Here is a 21,248-nt window from a genome sequence, read left to right on the forward strand (position 1 = left end):
CGTTTGTGCTCTGTTGCTCAAAAAAGAAAAAGAAAATTACAAATATGTCTACAAAACATGTTTTTATACCGATTTTACAGTTAAGGCAACCTCATTAACATTTGGCAAAAATAATAATAAAAAAATAAAAATGGTTGTTTAACGAGAAGTTACACTTACAATACAAATATACACCACAAAAACAATCGAGATCCTCAGGTTGAACACAGACAGAAACCAGCAGCTTCCAACGTACATTTTACAAAACTGAATCAATAACGGACTAATTGAACAAAGCTGCTCTGAGCTGAGTGAAGAGATTCATGCAGTCTCAGCATTTAGCAGATAAACTTGATTGTACACGAACTCCGTGGACGGGAAACTTTTTGAAATAGGTTGCGGCGATTAAAAATCTCTTGCTGGCATGTGAATAAGTTATATTCAGCAAATAAGAAAAAAAAAATAAATAGCTGCCTTTATTAACAACTTACAAGGAGGCTGCAAGGTCATGACTACAAATGTGACGCGTTGCTTTCTTTCAAGAAACGGACGGTGCAACAGAAGTCGGACGCAATCCGAGTCAACATTTTTGAAAAGACACCGTTGTTTTTTTTTTGTTTGTTTGTTTTTTCAGGGAAACGGCATCGGGACCTTCGTAGGGATGCTGAGCAGAGTCCTTCACACCGGGTAGATCTACGATTTACAGGACTGAAACTACGCGTTATTGTACAAATGTTGAAATCAACTTCAGTTTGCTGTCACGGATGGAAAACGTCTCTGAGGGCGGAAACGGACGGAACAGCTGTGATGACTGAAAAACCTGCTGGATGTGTGTAATGAATGTTTCTAACCCGCTGCGATGACGTGCTGTGATGTCGCTGCTCTGCAGCTCGTAGGTCTACGATTGTGCCGACAGGACTCGCGCGTGGACGTCGGCGTCAGCTGCGTTCGTCGTCGTCCATCAACCACAGACTCAGCTGATCGAGCTTGGAGCAGAGCAGCGAGTCCACGTCCTGCTCGCCCTTCGGGAAGCCCCCTCGTCTCGTCCTGGACGAGGAAAAACCTGCTTTTCCGACTCCGATGAGAGGCTTCTTTGGTTTTCTGACCTCGCCGACCTCCAGGAACTCCACGAAGCGCTTGACGCGCCGCTGGCCGAACGAGGACTCGGAGCCGTCCCGCCGACTCAGAGGAGCCTCGAAGATGGTTTCCAACCGGCTGAAACGTGACAAATCCCATCGAATGAGTCGAGGCAGCAGAAAATAAAAGTACACATGAAGCACAAATACAGACCAAGTGATGCAGATGATTTAGATAACAGCACGACCTGTCCTCTGGCGCCACCCGGTGGTCAAACTAAGCCTCTTTGCTTCCCGATTGGTAAACGTCTGACTCATTATTTCTAAATCAACAAATGATTACGATGCAACTATTTGAATCCCTTAAACGCAGCATGAAGCCTCAAAGTCGAGTTGATTTAACTGTTCCAGAATTTTTTTTTGGCAAAGGTGCAAGTTAAGCCGTCTATTAATATTTGTTAGAGACTCGTGACTCGTTCATTCAACACGTATAAATGCCGTAAACATCCGATCTTACCTTTCGGGAGGTTTGCTAAAATTCTTATTAGTGTAAATTTCCTCCAAACTGAACTCCTTCTTTTTCAGCCTGCAGGAAAACAGGAGGACAAAAAACAACCCAGAACAGTTTCAGTGTGAGTATTGATCCGAGAGCATTCGACATACATCCCACATGTAGGAGGACATATCGACGTGATCACATCGGGGGGGGGGGGGGTCAGTGTGACGCACTAAAAGTTGTTCCACTTTCACACTCAAACCTGATGAAGAGTCTCTGAGTGCAACGCGAGGTTGATTTCAGTTCACAGGATCAAACACGTCATCACAGACCTCAGTAACCTCTGCAAACTTTGCATGTGACCCAGTTTTCAGACAGACAGGAAACCTTTGAAAACTTTGCTCAAGAGTTCCTGAGAACTTTGTGTGATTTGTAGCAAATTAAATAATGTTAAACCATTAATATGTTTGTGCACAATAGCAATGAAGGAATTATGTTCATCTTGCGTAGAGTTCCTGCACGAGGTATCGAGCCGGCCGTTAACTTGAATCTGACTCACTTTGCTAAATGAGGAAGGAAGGAAGTCGTGGAGAGAACGACGTGCGTATAAATGTGCCGTTACGGCAATTCTTTGATGTCAACAACGAAGCAAAAACACGATACAGAACAGACTCATTTGTAAGTTCGTCAATACGTGCTGAAAGTCCTTCTGGCTGCAACTAAACTAAATCCAAGCAAAGCAACACATCTGTCTTTATTTACAATGGTGGGAATACACCGCTACAGGTTTTATTTTTATTTGACCTTTTTCAACTAAAAATAAGAAATTTTACACAACTTTTGACCAAAATTATTATCACGTGTGTAGTTTTCAAAAATGCTAGAAATAAAAACGGGAGCACCCAAAAAGCAAAACGACAAATACAAACTTTAAGGTCCGAGTCGCCAGCTGCTGATTAAAACTGTGGATTGAACGTATGGCGTCCGTACCTGATGCGTTTGGGGAGGCCCATCGGCGTCAGGTTGTTCTGAGGTTTGGGTAAAGTTTTACGGATTCTGATGGACGACACCTTCCCTCGCTCCTCCAGCTTTTGCACCACCTGCAGCGACGTTAGGAGAGGAAACATTAAATATGAGTGCTGACAGAGCGACCAGGAGCCAGCAGGATATTTAGATATTTACAGCCAGCAAAAGCTGTGCTAACAAACGTAACCTGCTCAGACCGGGCAGGATATACAGACTTATTATAAAATGTGTGATATAAATGTTGCTTAAAAAAATAAGAGTGGGTGAAGTTTCTGTATGTCGAAAATGAAAGTAGGGTGAAGTATAGCGCTGTTTTATTGGACTGAGTTACTCTTATCAAGAGGAACCTTCTGATGTGGAAAGTGACTGTAAATCAAGATAAAGGCCGTTTTCATTTGCTGCAGTTGTTGCCGTGTATTATGATCCATATTCTAGGTGCAACCAGTTCAAAACGTTTTCCTGGATCCTTGTGAGAGTCGCTGGATTCAGGAATTGCTGCACGTCGCTGGATTTATAGCTTTTGCAGAATTTAACGACACAACAGCTGCTTGCAGAGACAAAAAGCTCAGCAACATCTGGTATTCATGATTACTGTTGAATCAACCAGCGGTAGTCGCGGCTGATGGATTTAGTTTTCCTTCAGAAAAGGAGCCACACGATACGAATCAGGGAAAGAACCTGCGTGACTGATGAGACCAGTCAGGACGCAAACGTTGGAGTCATCGTATTCAAACCTTCAGTTTCCAACAGAGTCCTGAAGTTTTCAAACCAATAAAAAAAAATGTCAGCAGCATTTTCCAAAGTCTTTATTTTAGCGCTTCAAACAAACCAATAGTTTGAACTATTGTTAGCATGCCACGAGTTTTAAAATGAAACCATCAGAATGGATGGAGCCAAAATTTTGCATTAAACTAACGACAAATGCGAAGTCTCCAAAACAGGAGATGTAATGACACCAGTGTAAAAGGATGCTTACCTTGATCTCGGAGTCGGACAGAGCTTTCTCCTCTCTCAGCCCAACGTCTTCAAACTCCTGACTGGACGAGCTCGTGTCCTCGCCGTCGTCTTCCTCCTCGCTCTGTCGTCTCCTCTCCATCTCACACACCAACGTATTCCCACTTCAAAGAAGACGAGAGGTGAGATCACCGCCGCTCGGACACGTCGGTGGCACAGACGTTATTAACGGTTCGTTACCTGCTGCTAGGATCCAAGGTGGCGCCAGAGGAGTCCGTTCTGGGGATAAATCCTGGAAGGTGCCATGAAGAGGAGCTCAACGGGGACGACAACGAGGAGGAGGAGGAGGAGGAGGGAGAGGAAACGTGGCTGGAAGTACTCGGGCTGGCGGACGATCCTCGGCCGTCCGCTTTCTTGGACAGGAAAGCCAGCGGGCTCGACAGGAAGCAAGAGGCGAGAGCGGAGAGGTAGGTGCTGGGGGACAGCGTGAGGCCCGGAGACAGGTGTTGGGCGAGGGGGTCGTACGGGACGGGTCTCCGGGAAGGGTACACTTCCTTGCGGAGACACAGCGGGACGATCTCCCTCTCCACCTCCAGGCTGCAGACGGTGTGGCGACGAGTCCGCCGCAGGGACTTGTGAGCGTGCGACACCAACGGACCGTGGGAGGACGGGTGCTGCTGCGACGTCGGCGTCCTGCTGTGATGCGGCGGGTGCAGCGAGGACGTCCAGGACGCGTCGTGGGGACGGAGCGAGAGGATCTCCGGACACGAGTAGCTGCGCAACAAGCGCCTGGACGGGCCGTTTTCTGAGCAGCGTACGCCCGACGCACTCAAATCCGCGTCTTCTACCGTGATCGATTTGGTCGCCTCTTCACCTTTACGTGTCCGACCATTCAAAGCACGTTTGGTCCTCCTTTGGTTGTCGGCTCTCGGCTTGATGTTAACTCTTCTTGAGCTCGACCTTTCCCGACGGAGAGTGATGCCGCTATCGTTACTAACTTCGGAGTTCGAGGGAAATATCGTAACGTGCTTATCTTCATTATTCAACTGTACACGCGAGTCTGACGGAGGTCGGGAGGGTGAAGGAACCGGTGAAGGAACCGCTGGGGAGGGTGAAGGAACCGGTGAAGGAACCGCTGGGGAGGGTGAAGGAACCGGTGAAGGAACCGCTGGGGAGGGTGAAGGAACCGGTGAAGGAACCGCTGGGGAGGGTGAAGAAACCGGTGAAGGAACCGCTGGGGAGGGTGAAGGAACCGGTGAAGGAACCGCTGGGGAGGGTGAAGGAACCGGTGAAGGAACCGCTGGGGAGGGTGAAGGAACCGGTGAAGGAACCGCTGGGGAGGGTGAAGGAACCGGTGAAGGAACCGGTTGGGAGGGTGAAGGAACCAGTTGGGAGGGTGAAGGAACCAGTTGGGAGGGTGAAGGAACCGGTGAAGGAACCAGTTGGTGATTACTTTCAAAAGGTGTCATTTCAAAATACAGAGGGTCCGTGGAGATGTTTCCTTTGCTTCCCTTTGACGGACTTTCTTTGGTTGTGGAACGAACACTGTTGACGCACCGCTTCGTCTCCTGAGTCCCGCTGGACTCGGACGCCTGAATGGCACCTCGACGGCCCTTTTTGGGTTTCTTGGACGGCTGGCTCAGCCCAGTAGTCGATCCCTCTTTTTGAGGATGCTCGGAGGAACTAAAGTCCGCGGGCGTGAGTTCTGACGGCTCGGCCGACGGTACCGACGAGGTAGAAACCGAAGTGTTGTCCGATTCCGTCGTTACACTTGCTAAGTTTGCCGATTTGCGTTTCTGCGGCTTCTTGTTGATGTTCCTCGTCCTCTGGAGCTGCTTCGTATCAGGACGGACGAGAACCTCAGAAAATGTCTGTTCTTCAGCTTGTTTTGTAGAAGTGATCGCCACAGTAGTTTCCAGATCCATACCGTTATGGACTTCATCGAGTTTACCGACTTTGCTCGCCTTCGGTCTTTTGCACGAACCGCTCGGTTTGGCTTTGCTGCCTTTTTGCTTGTCGGACAAACCGCTGCTTTTTTCCAGCGAGCAAACCAACATGGCGTCACAGCAGCTTTCAGTCTGCGAGTGCAATTCTGCTTCATCGTTCATGGAGGCCAGACTTCCTCGACCACCTTTTCCTTTCTTATTCGCTGTTTTTGACGCAGCCCGTCTTTTTCTGGCAGGTTTCAACGTTTCTTCCGCGTCCGCGAAGGTATTTGTCGACGCAAAATCCTTCCTCGGTGGCCGAAGCCGTCTCGTGACGCCGTTATCCGAGTCTGTGTTGAGTAACTCTTGAGTTTCTTTATCCTCCGTACGCGTGTCGAATGTCAATTTTTTCCTCTTCACAGAGTCTTGGGAGTTACAGTTAACGTTCAGCACTTTCATTTCCCTCCAACGACCTGAAGCTGAACACGTTTCGGGGTTCAGTTGAAACTCCAGCTTCTGTGTGTCCAAAGTAGGTTTCAGTGTCCTTTTATGAGCTCTGTCGCTCGGTCTATTTGGGAAGTTTTGTCCGAGGAAGACACAACCGTCTCCGTTCCCGGTGTCGTCCTCGTCCTCCGGCTGAGTGGAACACGCTGAAGAATACGAGGACACCGTTTTGTTGGAGTCAGTCGAGTTGTTCAATCTTTTCTGGTGAAAAAACTGCTCGTCGTCCAGCTGCTCCTTCGCGTCTTCAAATATAAGAGTCTGAGAGTTTGTTACCTTTAGTTCAGATCTTTTTCCTGTACGTTTTCCGGGCAGTGGTTGTAATTGGGCGGCCGGCTTGCCTTTCTGACCCTCCACACCAACGGGTATCTTTAACGTGGGTTGGTGTGACGAGTCTTGCTCAGAAGCGGCACAGCGTGAAGGACTGTGTGGCGAAGGAACTAAATCAGCTGACATATCGTCATTCTGATTTATTGCACAGTCATCAGTCTGTTCAGAGCTTCCTGTTGACAAATCCTTATCAAAATTCAATTTCTTTGAATATTTGAAACCGACAGTTTTTGTATTTTGTGCCCCTTCTTCATCACCGAGCCTCGGCTGCTTGGCTTTGGCGTCCTCCCACCTCCCACTTTGTCCTTCTGGAGAAGACGACCTGCTCGGCTCCGAGTGTTTGACATCAGTTGCGCCGTCGTCGGCCGGCAGCTCACACTCGTGGTATTCGTCCGGTGGGGGCGTGGACGGTGGAGGAGTGCCGGCCCTGAAGAGTTTAACGGGAGTCATGACGATCTCTGTGAAACTGGCCATCTTCGACCTGAAGGACTGGAACAGCGGTCCGATCACCCATCCCTTCGGGGGCGGGGATTTTGAGACGGACAATTCCTTGCACGTATTCACGCCAGATTTAGAGGCTTCGACTACATTTTCTCCAGAAGACACGTCGGCTTTCTTCTGTGGAGTTTTCTGGTCTTTTAGCCTGTAAATATAAATGGAGAGAAAATCTGACTTGCAGAAAAATCACAATGCTGAAGCAATATGTACCATAAGAAAACATAAATATAAGAGTCTAGTAAAAGTATCAACGTAATAGTACTAATAAACTTTATTTGTAGAGCACCTTTCATACAAGAAATGCAGTGCAAAGTGCTTTGTAGCAAGAAAATGACATGCAGTGTTTCACATGTTAACAGATATAAAAGAAACATTTAAAAATATAGATTACAAATGTGTAAGAACTGATTTAATGCATAAAATAAAACAAGAAATAGAGCAATATGCATTTTAAAGGTGCGGTAGTTCAAAGTGCAAATGTAACGTGTCACCGGTGATTTTACGATCTTGTTTCTAATTCCTCATTAATAAAGAAATCATGAAATGTGGTTATCATTTCTACTGCGTTTGCTATTGTACATTATATGGAAGCTGCTAGAGATCATTTCTACGAGATCAAAGATCAATACAAATAATTAGCGTGCACATGCAACACACTTACTCATTTTGGTGCTCTGCAGTAAAACTGAAATCAAATCCATCCTGCAAAATAAATACAAAAACAACTCAATTATTTTTGGCAAATTAAACAGTATCTGGTTGAGCAGCTACAAAACAAACACATTAAAATACTGCTTTACATTTATACATCATTCACTTTTAACAAATATAGCAAAAGACGTTCATGATTAATTCAACATATTTTTCACGGGTTAACATCTGTGACATTGTAAAAATATGGTCAAATAAAAAGAGAGATAGAGTTTCATCAGATTTACTCGATGATGATTATTTGTGTTAAAAGCTATTTCACCCGGCCGTGATGAAGCATTACATCCTATAATATCTGCATCGGAGCCTTTGTGGGTCACATTAAGACCCTCGTCGGATGCAGCGGACCGTGAAGGAGGATTAAACCACCGGATTGACCCGACACCGCGCCCACTGGACGGATCTCCCATGTTGCCACAACAGCACACGGATTAGACGTGTGACGGATTTACGTGAAAACGACTCGGTTTGCTTCTCAATCTCCGTCTAACATGTGGATGAAGGAAAAGATTAAACCAACCTTGTTTTTCTCCTCGTGTGTTCTTTCAACCCTCGGTTGCTTCGATTGTGACACCTATAAATCAGAGAGATGAAGGACGTTAGCGGAGACTCGTTTCATTACCGAGAAGCATGTAAAGAAGATTTTTTTATTTTAAATTGGACTCCTACCATAATCTCTCGCTCCGTTTGTCTCTTTGTGGGGGACGGATTCTGTCTGGAGGGTTTCTGAGCCGCTCGGCTGTCTGTGCTTCTCTGCTTCTCCGGAGTTTCAGCTCTGATTCCCTGAATGCGAACGCTCCTTCGGTGTCCAGATATTCCATCATTTGAACAGCTGCCAATGTTTAAAATATATATATATTTTTTTTTATAAATGTGAAATTGGTTTCTTATTTTAAATCGAAAAAGAATGAAGAGCAGCAAGTTTTAAGGAAAACTAATTCATTATAAATACCAAAAATGACCAAACAAAATACATCCATAGCTAAGCTGCGGCCAACATACATCAATGCAACATAACATGATAATAACTGATGACCAAATGTAATAACTACTCCCCAATGGTGAAGGGATAATCGGTATACGTTGTAAACGCATTTCTTACAAAGGTTTTACAAGCATTAAAAAAGGAGCACATTTCACCACTGAACTATTTACACCAACAGGTCTTCACAGATCCTCCTGCTGCTCCGCCGACATTTAAAACTACTGTAAAACGCAAAAGGCTCTTTTTCCTCGAGCTAAATTATGCTGCTCGTCCCTGAAACAGTTAAATCTGCACAATGTGAAAGCAGCAGAGCAGATAAACTCCAACAGACTCCAGGTCTTAATCCCTTCAGCAGATAAGAGAGGAAAAAAACAACCGCGCCAACAAGCGAGAAGTGGAAAATAACACCCGGCAGCAAACGAAAGCAAAAGGTGTCGGGAGAACTATACCTGGGAGTGATGGAGGAAAGGGGGAGGAGAGGAGGTGGAGGTTCGCTGTAGGGAGGTGCACTACAGAAAGGGTTTGGGGGAAGAGCATCTTCATCCATCGGACAAACTATCTGAGGGAGGGAATCAGAGGGAAAAGTCAACATCCCCTTTCACTCCCTGCTTCTTCTCGTCTGGCCTTCTCTGTAAATAACAACAACGGGGGGGGAAAACAACAACATGCGGGGGGGGTCACATCAGCACGGAAGCACCTCCAAATAGGTCTGAAACAGAAATAATAAAAATCAGGGTTCACTTACTCTTCCAGACTCTGGGACGGAGTTTCTTCTGCAATGAAGAAAAGGAACTCAAATTATTAAGTTCATACTCTGCAAAATGTCACAAAATTAAGAGAAGTGGCCTCATTTCATCTGATCAATAATCCCAAAGATTAAAAAATAACATTTAAAAGAAAAACAGCAAATCTGACAAACACAGAAATTTCAACATGTTTTTTTCCAGACAAGCACGAAAAATACAAAATACAGTGATTTAAAAAAAAGTTTGAAGGGTGACGCGAATAAATTAAGAACAAAAGAAAAGGTGTTGAATTTGACTCGAGTTCAGATTATTTGCAGTCGATCTGTTTCTGTTTTTAATGGAAGTCAATGAAAAGCTTTTACATGTGAAGTAAAAGGTTTTACTGTTGTGTGTTATGTGTAATTTAAAAGTGGAGGCATGAATGAATCACAGCAGGTGTGCTGAAGGTTCATCAGTCACTTCCGTTTGAAACCGGCGGCACACATCGAGGAACCATCAATAATCAATATAATCGATCAAATCCATAACGCCGGAGGAGAGGGGAAACGTCACGATTTAAATTTGAGTCTTTGAAACCTGCGAACATTAAATAACTTTGCTCGGCTTATAAACACGGAAACACTGAAAGGATTTAGGTTTCATTATTATTTTGTTGAATGTTTTCAATCAAATAAAAGCGGCGGTTGGATCAGAAAATGAGCGCCGTCTACTTCCTGGAAGAGTCTCCGGTTCAAACGGGTGTTTCTCGGCTCGAGCTACCGGCCGCTCACGTGTTGAACCGGGAAGCTTCAACATCTTCGTCTCAGAGCAACTTCGTGGTTTCGTGTGACGCCGACATTCATCCGGCAGCCAGCGCGCCGGGGAGTAGTCGGAGCCGGAGACCTGCCAGCCAACGTCTACACCGATTTTAACGGGATAACCGGAAATGTAATCAGTCTGCGTTTTAGTCGCATACGGTTACTGTTGATGAATAACGTGAAATACATTTACCGGAGACGTGTCGCCGTTCAGGCCGGATGATGTTCCGACTTCGCTGTAAACAAGAGCGGGAGGACGGCGGCCGAGACGGCAGCGACTCACAGGGCCGCTTCACACAGCCAACCACCGAGACGCGCGGATCGTCCAATCACAGCGAGACTTCTTTTTTTCCGCCTGTGGAAATCTGACCAATGAGGGGAGGACTTCGAGGGTCGTAGGTTGAGGGCAGCCAATAGGAGCGCGCAGGCAAAAGGCTCCGTAAATTGAAGTCATCTTTTATGAGCCAGTAGATTAAAGGACTCACTAAGAGTCCAAAAGGAAGAATTAACGCGGCAGCAGTCGCACGCAGGTTCCTATCAGTTCAAATGCTATTATTTATCATGGTTTTTACATTCAATTTTACTTAATTAACAAAAACATTTTAATTCATTTAAAATACTACATGTCTAATTTGATACAAATTTCAATTGTTAGGGTTTTCTATTAATAATTGTCTTTATTAAAAATTATTTAAATGTCAGAAATTATCTACAATTCCTCAATATTCAGTTTATCATTACGTAAAACCAATAAAATCAGCATTTGAAGAATTAGTAGCGGATTAATTTAATCTCAGGAAATCCACTGCCAAGTGTCAGCGTTTCCTTTTGTTACCGCTGACCACATTTTCCACCAAAACATCCAGATTAGATTGTGGACGATAATGTTTTGCGACTGTGATTTGAAACAATAAACCATTCACAACTGGTGCTGTTGGAAGGATTGTTAAAATCCTGGCAGGTAACAGAGATGTAAAGACAAGTGACTAAATGTTAAGTTTGTTATCATCCTTACTGAAAACCTTAATTTATTGAAGGTAAAAGTACCATTCAAGATTGCAGTTTGGGGGCAGAAGTTGAATTGAAAGAATAGTAAAGTAGTTTCTTCTACCGCGTGTAAAATGGTGAACACATAATTCTATTGAATCTTTTTTTTATGAGCCTTAAAATGGACCCACAATGTGATGTTTCTCGGTAATAAAAATTTAAAATTTAAAAAAAAAAAGCGAAAAGAATGGCTGATGACACCACAGACTATTTATTTATTTAAAAACAATGTACAGGAAACATAACTGCTGTTAAAATGATAGATCTGACACCAAAACCCTGAAAGATAAGACCAAAGAAAGGTTGAAACATGAATGCTGAGGGTGATTCTTTGGACACAGATCATGTGTAGAGCTCGAAGTCTAATCTCTTGGAGTTGTAGAACTGAGATCCGTCCTGGTCGACCCTCCTGCAGTAAACGCCGGTGCTGAAATAGCCTTCGTCCACCCAGTCCTGGAGCCCAAGACGAGAAGACGGTTACAAAAAAAACACCTGTTTAATGTAGATCATAAGAAATTTCATATCATACATCTTGCTCCCAAACATCATACCTGCATCTGCTGGCTGGTGAACGGGCCGAAGACTTCTGATTTATCCTCATTCTCCCATTTGTACTCCCACAGGACTTCATCGCTCACTGAGAGGACGAGAAACACTCAATTAAAACGGATATAAGTGTGAAATTAAAAGTAGATGTAAAAAAAGAAAAGAAAAAAAGAACGACTAAATGACCTTTTTTATCTTCCTCGTCTTTGTCCTCGGATTTGACGGCTTGCTTCTCGTCAAAATTATCAGCAAACATGTCGAGTTCGTCCTCGTCTTCGGGTTTCTGGTCCACCGCCGGCCGCTTGCTGCTCATTTTCTTCATCAAGAAGCCCAGTTTTTCGTAGGTTTGCTGATAGATTTCAAACATCCCGGATCCGACCAGCCTGTCGGCGAGCGCCGTGAGCTTATCGAGCTTCTCCGCGTCCCGCTCGGTCTCCTCGGTGGCTTCGCTCTCCTGCCTCAGCTTCCCCCTCTTGCGTAGTCCGAGGCCTCCCAACCGACGGAGCGCCTTGGCGACCGTCTCTCCGGGCTGCAACAGTTCGACCACGGCTTCGGTGAGCTGGTGCTGCGTGTAGGAAGCCAGCGGGTCCTCGGCCGGCTCCTCCTCCTCCTCCTCATCCTCGTCTTCTTCATCTTTGTCCCCCTGCTTTTCTTCCCTCTGTTTCTCCTCCTCGGCTTCGTCCTCGTCGCCCGCCCTGCGTCTCCGCTTGGCTCCGAGACCTTTCTTCTTTTTCTTGAAAGGCTGCTCTTTTATTCTCACCTGGAAGAAGACATTTATGTTATTTAACAATGCATTGAAAAGTTTTCATGAGCAAAGTGTATTTTCCTAAAATGTAATTACCCAGTCGATGTTGTCGAGCCAGTTGTCTCTGATCTCTTCTTCCTTTTTGACGAAGTAGTTTCCCTCCGAGTCAAAGTGTCCTTCCTGCATCTCCTCGTCCAGGTTGAAAGGCGTAATAGAAACGCCCTCATCGTAGTCGATTGTTGCTCCTTCTTGGCCTGAAAACATAGTTGTCATAGTGATAAATTAAAAACAATTACTGATACACACACAGTTTAGTCAAAGCACCATCTTGCTGGACTTCTAGCCACTTAACAGCCGTAGACCACTTTATAGTTACAGTTCAAATGATCAACACGACGCACCCTCCACGTCATCATTGGCTAGAATATCATATTTGCTGCTCTTCGTCTCCTCCGCTTCATCCTCTTCATCGCTGTCGAGGGAATGTTTCCCCTTGAACCTGGATCCTGGTCCAGTGACAGCTTCACACGTCTGGTCCAACAGCAGAAGAAGAGCAAACACAGACGTGACGTCACAGTGGACAGAAATACAGACGTAAATATCGATTCGTCTCCACGGTACTCCAACTGTCCACGTGTTCTTTTGAAAAGCAGAGTTACTCTCCGTGTAATCAGCAGTGTGATTCAGCACTTTTAAGGGCATGAGGTTGAAAAAAAAAATACAGATCAAAATTCACCATAAAATGAACAAGTGTCATCCTCAGTTCAATAAATATAGTCTTTACTAGATCCTGTGTTAATCTACGTGTTGTTATTCTCTTGTTTGGTCTTTTAAACCAACAACAACAGAGATGTATAACATTACTTGTCTTAAATCAATTGTGACAATATAATTGTTATATTATTATAATTGTGAGGTCCAACCTATTAAATCAGACATCTGGGCTGTCAAGCAGGAGACACTGATTTGTTCTTGTAGTCTTGGACATTTTGTAGGAAGCTTCTGTGATGCGGTGAGGACCTGTTTGCTATATTACCGTATATAAACGCTTCCAGCATATTTTATTTAAAAGTATGTAGATCATTTTTACTTTAAGTCAAAATACTCACAGCAATTCAACTCCATTATGAAGTAAAAGTCAGAATGAGCTTCAGAGAAAGACCAAAGGATCAGAAACTAAGGACAGGTGTCCTAAGGTGTCCACTGTTAGGACACCGAGGAGCTCAATCTCAGCTCTGGGACCAATTATCCGTTTTCAGGATGAACAGCTGCAGATTCTGACGTTCAACTGTTCTGTGTTGATAATAAAGTGTGCTGCTTGGTTGGACGTTTGTAGAAAGCCTGGAAGATGTTATATATTTAAAACATCAGTCTGCTTCCTTAAAAGCTGTAAAACAAACAACAACAACAACAACAACCGGACATTGTTTTTACCTTTTTATTCGGGACTTCGTCTTCTACGTCCAACTCCCCGTTACCGTCCTCAAATGTGACTTTTCTTTTCGACATGGCGCTACGAAAAGGCAGAAAACAGACAGTTTGTGTTCCCATGAAGGACGTCTGACAGCAGCGAGCAGTTTTATTACGAAAATAAACGAATTTACTGAATTCTTCTGACGTTTGATCACAGAACTCATGTTAGCCTCGAGGCTAGCATGTTAGCCAACGACTACAAACACAGCTCATTTGGAGAGAAGTGTGGCTCTTATCACAGTCCCATAATCCTCCTCGAGGTGAGGAAGCATGTAGTTTAAGTGCCTACGGAAAGTTTGAACACACTTTTACAAACACGGATAACATTGAGTTATAAAATGCTGTAAAAACCTGCTGAAACAGATTCAAACGACGTTCGTTTTGGTTCCTTCCCGATGTTTTTATCTGGTTTGCCGCCAGCCGCCGCGGCGCACCAGCGCCGCCACCCGGACAGGAGGACAACTGCTTCACATCTCCGCCTCAAATTTTGGGGAAATTCTGTTTTCTAATATAAATAGAGATGGAAAAAAAAATGCAGTCAGAAACTAAATCAGCTATTATTTTATCAATCTATTATCTATATAGTTCTAAGCACCAAATGTCGTGACTTATTCCTATTCTTTGTCTTTTATGACAAATATAATATAATTTTAAATATCCTAAAAGTAGTAAGAGGGAAATGTGTAATTTTTACTGTTTTTTTTTAAATTTTATTTTATGAAAAAACAATAAATTTAATTTTAAAAAACAACAACCTTCAGACGATTAAGCGGCAATGGAATTAATTGTTATTTAGCCTTTATTAAACATAGTGAACCAATTTCTTTTTTGTAAAATACTCATTTGAAAAACTTGACACAAGAAACCGCAGATATCATACATATATAATTTTAATGATTCTCAGAATCCTCATTTCTTCCAGGCATCTAAGATTTGTTAACCTTCGCTCCTGGGTGATGGGACCTACAGACATGTTGACATCTTCAATGTTTTTTCTGAAGTTTACATAATTCGATATTTCTGAATTAAATTACATGATGCTAAATCTTACACAGGACAGACAACAGCTTCTTTTTCCTCTTTTATTTTTTTATAGTTTCAGATTTCTTCCACCCACGGCGGTCCTAAAATTACCACAACTGTCTCAGCAATTCTGAGCGAGCCATTTCCAAGTGTGGAGCATTTGCATAAAAATCAGGAGCATCTGATCCTACATGTTTTATTTTTTTAGGAGTAAAATAATTAACAAGCTAAAGAACAAACATAAAAACACCTCATATGCAGCAGCGTTGTAGCTTTGTTCAGATTATTTTACATGAATTTATGCATTAAACTCAGTGTTGTCTCGAGGGATTTGCCTGCTGCCTAGAGATGTTGTTTATTGAAACTTTGATAAGTTTATGATTATGAAATGTTGTATTTTTAATCAACTTAAGGATAATGTGCAGGATTTCAACACCTTTTTTTTTGCCTTGTTTTTTTTTGCTGATGGTCTTGAGTTGACGCTGATGTGCTGTGTGGGCAGCAGCTCAGCAGTACATCAATCCCATGGATGTCTTAACACTTCGGACTATTTTAGATTGTGAATTCCTCAAAGTCCTTTAGGATAAAAAGGATAAGTTGCCGGCACAAAAATAGATACAACAAGCGAAGAGAAATGCAGAGCCGCATTTTCAAGAGGTCACCGTGGATGTCTGTGCTTTTACTTGCATAAATAAATGTTCAGTGAGGCTCCCTGGAGAATCAGCCGAACAACCAGAGGGACATTTGCACCACACACACACACACACACACACACACACACACACACACACACACACACACACACACACACACACACACACACACACACACACACACACACACACACCGTCGGAGATTAAAAATAAAACTCCTCTGATATCAAGGAAAAGGAAATGCAGAAGTGAGAGAGCCACTTCATCACCGAGCATCTCACTTCCAGGTAGCACTTCTCTGTCAGCGCAGGCAGCTTCAGGCAGCTTCACGCAGCTTCAGGCTGCTTCGGCTGAAGCTGCGTGTGCGACCCATCAGCTCAAGGTGGAGTCGAGCGTAGAGGAGAGAGAATATAATGTGTCAGGATTTTGTTACCAGGAAGTGGGTCGAGTTATTTATATTTCAACACTCGTCCCTCTCGTACCCGAGGGGAGAACCGGTGCTAGTAACCTGAAACTAGACATATTCAAACATTGTCTGGTTCTGGATGAATCCAGCTGGTTTGGAGGACGATCGGCTGCACGTTTCAGCGGACGCACGAGGATCAGGAGGGAAAAACAAATATCTGTAAATGTAAATAAGTGTGTGGAAGGAAGCGTTCAGTGATCCTGAGAGGGATTCAATGCTGGCAGAGGTAAGTCTGAGTCACTGTTTTATATTCTGTCACTGGAGTCTGAGTCATGCGTTGTATAACTTATAGACACAGTTAAATAGCTTTACTGTACTTATATTAATTCAATATATGTAATATAACTGTGGTTATTATTTCATTATATTTTATATAATATGCTATTATGCTATTAATGTAGCCTATCTATCTATCTATCTATCTATCTATCTATCTATCTATCTATCTATCTATCTATCTATCTATCTATCTATCTATCTATCTATCTATCTATCTATCTATCTATCTATCTATCTATCTATCTATCTATCTATCTAGATATCTAGATATCTATCTGTCTGTCTATCTATCTATCTATCTATCTATCTATCTATCTATCTATCTATCTATCTATCTATCTATCTATCTATCTATCTATCTATCTATCTATCTATCTATCTATCTATCTATCTATCTATCTATCTATCTATCTATCTATCTATCTATCTATCTATCTATCTATCTATCTATCTATCTATCTATCTATCTAGATATCTAGATATCTATCTGTCTGTCTGTCTATCTATCTATCTATCTATCTATCTATCTATCTATCTATCTATCTATCTATCTATCTATCTATCTATCTATCTAGATATCTAGATATCTATCTGTCTATCTATCTATCTATCTATCTATCTATCTATTATCTATCTATCTATCTATCTATCTATCTATCTATCTATCTATCTAGATCTATCTATCTATCTATCTATCTATCTATCTATCTATCTATCTATCTATCTATCTATCTATCTATCTATCTATCTATCTATCTATCTATCTATCTATCTATCTATCTATCTATCTATCTATCTATCTATCTATCTATCTATCTATCTATCTATCTATCTATCTATCTATCTATCTATCTATCTATCTATCTATCTATCTATCTATCTATCTATCTATCTATCTATCTATCTATCTATCTATCTATCTATCTATCTATCTATCTATCTATCTATCTATCTATCTATCTATCTATCTATCTATCCATTATATATCTACTGTTGCAGCTGGCCGAGTTTGATCTAGCTTTAACTTTTCTACATCTATTTATTGTTGGTTGTTTGAGTCATTGGTTCCCAACCTAAGGGACGAGCCCCTCAAAGGGCGACAGTTTTAATCTGAGGGGTCGTGAGGTGATAAGAGTTGGAAACGAAGGAAAAACAAAGTGTTGCTTGTAAAGTATCAGTATGTTTTTACCTCTTTGAGCCTTGAACTGTAATTAAAAGCAATAATTTAAAGGGGAAATCACTGTTTGGGTGAAAACTTGACATTTCAACACGATCCACCTCTCAGGCAGTTTTCCTGTATCAACAGCTTCCTGATCACAGCAGCGATCTCTCCTCTGTAGGTGCTGTGATGAAGCTCCATGAGAAGATTATGACTCATTACCTGTCCTGCACATCTCCAGTAGACAAAGAGGGATATCTCTACAAAAAGGTTGGAGAGAACTTCAAAAAACGCAAACACCATGAAGCCACTTTTCTGACTGCGGTACTTCTGATTTCTTTGTGCAGAAAGAGAGAAATGCCTCCTACCAGCGGCGGTGGTTCGTCCTCAAGGCCAACCTGCTCTTCTACCAGGAGCGCCCGGCGGACCGACACCTGCTGGGCGTCATCGTGCTGGAGGGGTGCGCCGTGCGGGACACCGAGCCCGACGGACAGTTCGCCTTCTCCCTGGCGTTCGGGCCCGGACTCAAAACCTACAGATTTGCAGCCGGGGACCGTCGGAGTCAGGAGAGCTGGGTGAAGGCTCTGCTGTCGGCCAGCCACTGTTACCTCTCCCTGCTGGTGAGGGATCTGGGGAGGCAGTACGAAGGTGTGTGAGGAGGGCGCTGGACTTTTTATCTGGTGCTCATTTCTATAGATTAACGTTCAGGACGGATATTCTCCTCCAATTCTAGTGTTTCACAAAATGTTGAACTACTCCTGCAAAAAAGTTGCCATGTAAATACTATTTATTGTCACGAGTTGTCTTTTACTTTGTTCATTTCTTGGTGTTCTGTCTGCAGAAGCGAAACAGCAGCAGGGCCCCTCTGGTGAATGCCGCTCCTCCTCCTCCTCCTCCTCCTCCTCCTCCGTCGGGGCCCTCAGACAGTCCACACACAGCTTCCTGTTCGCCGCTCAGGGGTCGGCGGCGGCGGTCAGGGAGGGGAGGAGCTTCAGTGCCAGCACCGTTTTACAAGCACCTTCCATACCGGCCAAAGTGGTGTCCAAGAAGTCTCCCAAACTGTGGCCCAGAAGAAACGCCTACGTCACACCCATCAACGGGCCGGCGCCTCCCTACGGCGAGTGGCCTCTGGTGGGCTTCGACCCGCTCGAGGAGTTCAGCAAACTTCACGATTATTACGGCCAGGAGGTGAAGAAAGCGAGAGAGGAGTGGATGAGGAGTCGACAGACGGAAGATCGCCGTGGTAACGGAGATCTCATCAACCTGGGCTGAAAATAACAACAAAAAACAGTTTAGACTCTTTAAGAGGAACTGAGACTCAAACAGGAAGTCAACCGAAGTGTTTTGAGTTCGAGGTCTGGACACCTGTTTATGTGCAAAAAAGTTCATCTGTTTCCGCTTCGATCTTTTCCGTTCTCGATTTATTTCACAGAAAGATGTGATTTTTCTCCTTTTTTGGCCTTAACGCTTTCTTTGGGAAACATGAAAGGACCAACGTACCTGAGGAAGGACAGACGCTGCTGGTGTCTGCACAGCTGCACTTGTTAGGTTATAAGAAGTGAACAGACAAGTATTTTTTACTGCTTTTTGACTCGTCGTAGTAAAAGCACAGGTTCATACAACTGTGAAATAAATAAAATAATGTATGCTGCTGCTTTTCCAGCTGTGACATGTAAAAAAAAAAAGGTCTGTTCTTGCACTTCCTGCTTGCTGCTTAGTATTCACAAGTGGTACGATTAACAATTTCATCCACACCATTAAAAAAAAAAAAAAAAAAAAAGCTTTATAATGCAGTATTAAGAAAACAATATATATTTTTATTTTGGGAATAAAATAAAATTGATCAGTTGATTCTAAATGTGTCATAATCAGTTCATCAGTTAAAACGTTTAGATCTGAAAACTAGACGTTACAATTTTAATTTAAAAAGATTTAAAAGATATAAAGAACAAACTACAGTTGTGGAAACTTCTGTCAAATTTGTAATAAATAAAACGACATAGATCCTGATAATGTGAAGTAAATGGAGCTTTTTGGGGCCCAAATGTTGGTCTTTTACTGGCCAGAGAGTCAGTGGAGGATGGTGAGCAGCAGGTGGCGCTGCAGGCGCTGTCTGAAAGCTGTTCATGTGATCGAAGTTAGAAATAGCTCAGTGATTTATGGAAGCGTGCAAAGAGACAAAGAGTGCAGCCGGTGTTCAAAGTGACGGGTTGAATATTTAGGCACCTTTAATTGAGTTGTCGCGTGCGTCATTACGTCACGTCTGACTTCTAATTTCTATTGATGCAAAAAAAAATCAGCAGCGACGTTCAAAGACTTGAGACACAATAGAAGAGCAGACACGTGACCCGACCTCCACCTTCACATCCATACCGAATGACAACCGGTGCATCACCCCCCCCCCCCCCCGCGTGGAATCACGTGACAAAACAGTGATCAGACACACTGACGTCTCCCGTGACGCAGCAACCCCCCCCCCCCCCCCAATAGGTCAAGCCGGGAGCTTCTCCGCATTCCTGACCCTACAGACACATACCAACCATCTAAACAGTGATAGATGGCTTCACGGGAGCGTGGTGACGTGTCACGTTACAAAAAGCAATGAATGTACGTATGTATACACACACACACACACACACACACACACACACACACACACACACACACACACACACACACACACACACACACACACACACACACACACACACACACACACACACACACACACACACACACACACACACACACACACATCTGTATGCAAAGACTTCCTCGGATGGCAGCGTGACAACACATTGTGCAGAGTGTCGCTAAGCGGCAGCAGCTGACGCACCTGTGAAGAGTGTGAGATGTCGCAGCTTGTTAGTGCCCGAGCACCGAATGGTGCAGAAGCTCTTTTGTTATTCAGGGAATTCTTCTTCTTTTTCTTAATCTTCTTACGAATGAATTGCCTTTTTTGGAGGCTTTAACATTTAAACATTTAAAATTCATGAAAGTTGGCACCCGCGTCTCTCCTGGCGAAAAATGAGGTGGTGTCGTGAGTGGGCGTGGCCAAATGGCTCGCTAGCGCCCCCTCACCTGCAGCCCGAGCACCGAGTTCGCTGTTATTGTCGCCCATAACGAGGAGAAAGAGGACAAAGTGCGCAGGTTCACCACAAAAAAAAACTTGAACTGTTTTTTTTTCTTATTTAAGACAGATTTTTAAAGACAGCTGAATTGTTGCATGAAGGTGGACATAAATTATATAAATCATATTTTTATTATGAACAAAGAAAACTATTTGCTTGCAAACAAACATGTAAGGATGCGTTCAAATGTCACAAAATATCTAACATGTCAGTATCTCTGATTTGATGTTTTCTGAGTATATTTATTTAATATTGTCTTTGATTTGAAGGATTAAGAGACTAAATTAACTTTAAATTAAGAACCTAAAGCACTAAATCAGCAGACTGAGGAGCAGAAGCCACATTTAGGGCCTGAATACGATGCGTTCGAGGTCAGATTTGGTTGTTTTACTCCTTTAATGTGAAACATGTTTTGTTTGGTTTCAGTACATGTAATGACAATAAAAACAAAAGAACATTATATCATCAATATAATCATTATTTTAGCCAAATTTCATCTCCACAAAGCCAGATTCAATAACTCCAAGTCTCTATTCTCTATATTCGAGAATGAAACAGAGCAATTAATTAAAACTATTCTCTCCTCCCAAAATAAAAAGGCTGTTAAGACTTTTAATCTTTGAATGAAAAATATCTTAATATTTTACTTATTTTGTTTTGTCCTGTTCTGTTCACATCGTTCTTTTACTGTCTCACTGATAG

The 21,248-nt window shown here is 43.1% G+C and overlaps 3 protein-coding genes across 4 annotated transcripts; 1 reads left to right on the plus strand and 2 right to left on the minus strand.

Moving 5' to 3' along the window:
- Positions 1 to 2: 2 nt before the first annotated feature.
- prr14 (proline rich 14) lies at positions 3 to 10,020 on the minus strand. Its single transcript, XM_069717500.1, has 11 exons — positions 9,998 to 10,020; positions 9,227 to 9,254; positions 8,931 to 9,040; positions 8,166 to 8,328; positions 8,017 to 8,070; positions 7,447 to 7,487; positions 3,772 to 6,930; positions 3,554 to 3,695; positions 2,542 to 2,651; positions 1,573 to 1,641; positions 3 to 1,194 (listed from the first exon to the last, which is right to left on the minus strand). Exons 3-11 carry the CDS (start codon positions 9,026 to 9,028, stop codon positions 918 to 920), a joined length of 4,113 nt encoding a protein of 1,370 aa, XP_069573601.1. The 5' UTR covers positions 9,029 to 9,040; positions 9,227 to 9,254; positions 9,998 to 10,020; the 3' UTR covers positions 3 to 917.
- A 1,246-nt stretch (positions 10,021 to 11,266) lies between these two features.
- cd2bp2 (CD2 (cytoplasmic tail) binding protein 2) lies at positions 11,267 to 14,277 on the minus strand. Its single transcript, XM_069717530.1, has 7 exons — positions 14,187 to 14,277; positions 13,797 to 13,875; positions 12,764 to 12,893; positions 12,459 to 12,616; positions 11,804 to 12,377; positions 11,623 to 11,708; positions 11,267 to 11,524 (listed from the first exon to the last, which is right to left on the minus strand). Exons 2-7 carry the CDS (start codon positions 13,869 to 13,871, stop codon positions 11,414 to 11,416), a joined length of 1,134 nt encoding a protein of 377 aa, XP_069573631.1. The 5' UTR covers positions 13,872 to 13,875; positions 14,187 to 14,277; the 3' UTR covers positions 11,267 to 11,413.
- A 1,414-nt stretch (positions 14,278 to 15,691) lies between these two features.
- pheta2 (PH domain containing endocytic trafficking adaptor 2) lies at positions 15,692 to 19,413 on the plus strand. Of its 2 annotated transcripts, none has more exons than XM_069717534.1 (4): positions 15,692 to 16,203; positions 17,563 to 17,685; positions 17,763 to 18,063; positions 18,257 to 19,413. In XM_069717534.1, exons 1-4 carry the CDS (start codon positions 16,192 to 16,194, stop codon positions 18,685 to 18,687), a joined length of 867 nt encoding a protein of 288 aa, XP_069573635.1. In that variant the 5' UTR covers positions 15,692 to 16,191; the 3' UTR covers positions 18,688 to 19,413. The 2 variants fall into 2 exon arrangements, with proteins under 2 accessions (XP_069573635.1, XP_069573636.1); XM_069717535.1 differs by having other exon boundaries at positions 15,695 to 16,203; positions 17,597 to 17,685.
- Positions 19,414 to 21,248: the final 1,835 nt, after the last annotated feature.

This window comes from Brachyistius frenatus, unplaced genomic scaffold, assembly GCF_029030835.1.
Source record: "Brachyistius frenatus isolate BFR_SWC_R1_liver_20210118 unplaced genomic scaffold, ASM2903083v1 Contig_176, whole genome shotgun sequence".
Taxonomy (NCBI): domain Eukaryota; kingdom Metazoa; phylum Chordata; class Actinopteri; family Embiotocidae; genus Brachyistius; species Brachyistius frenatus.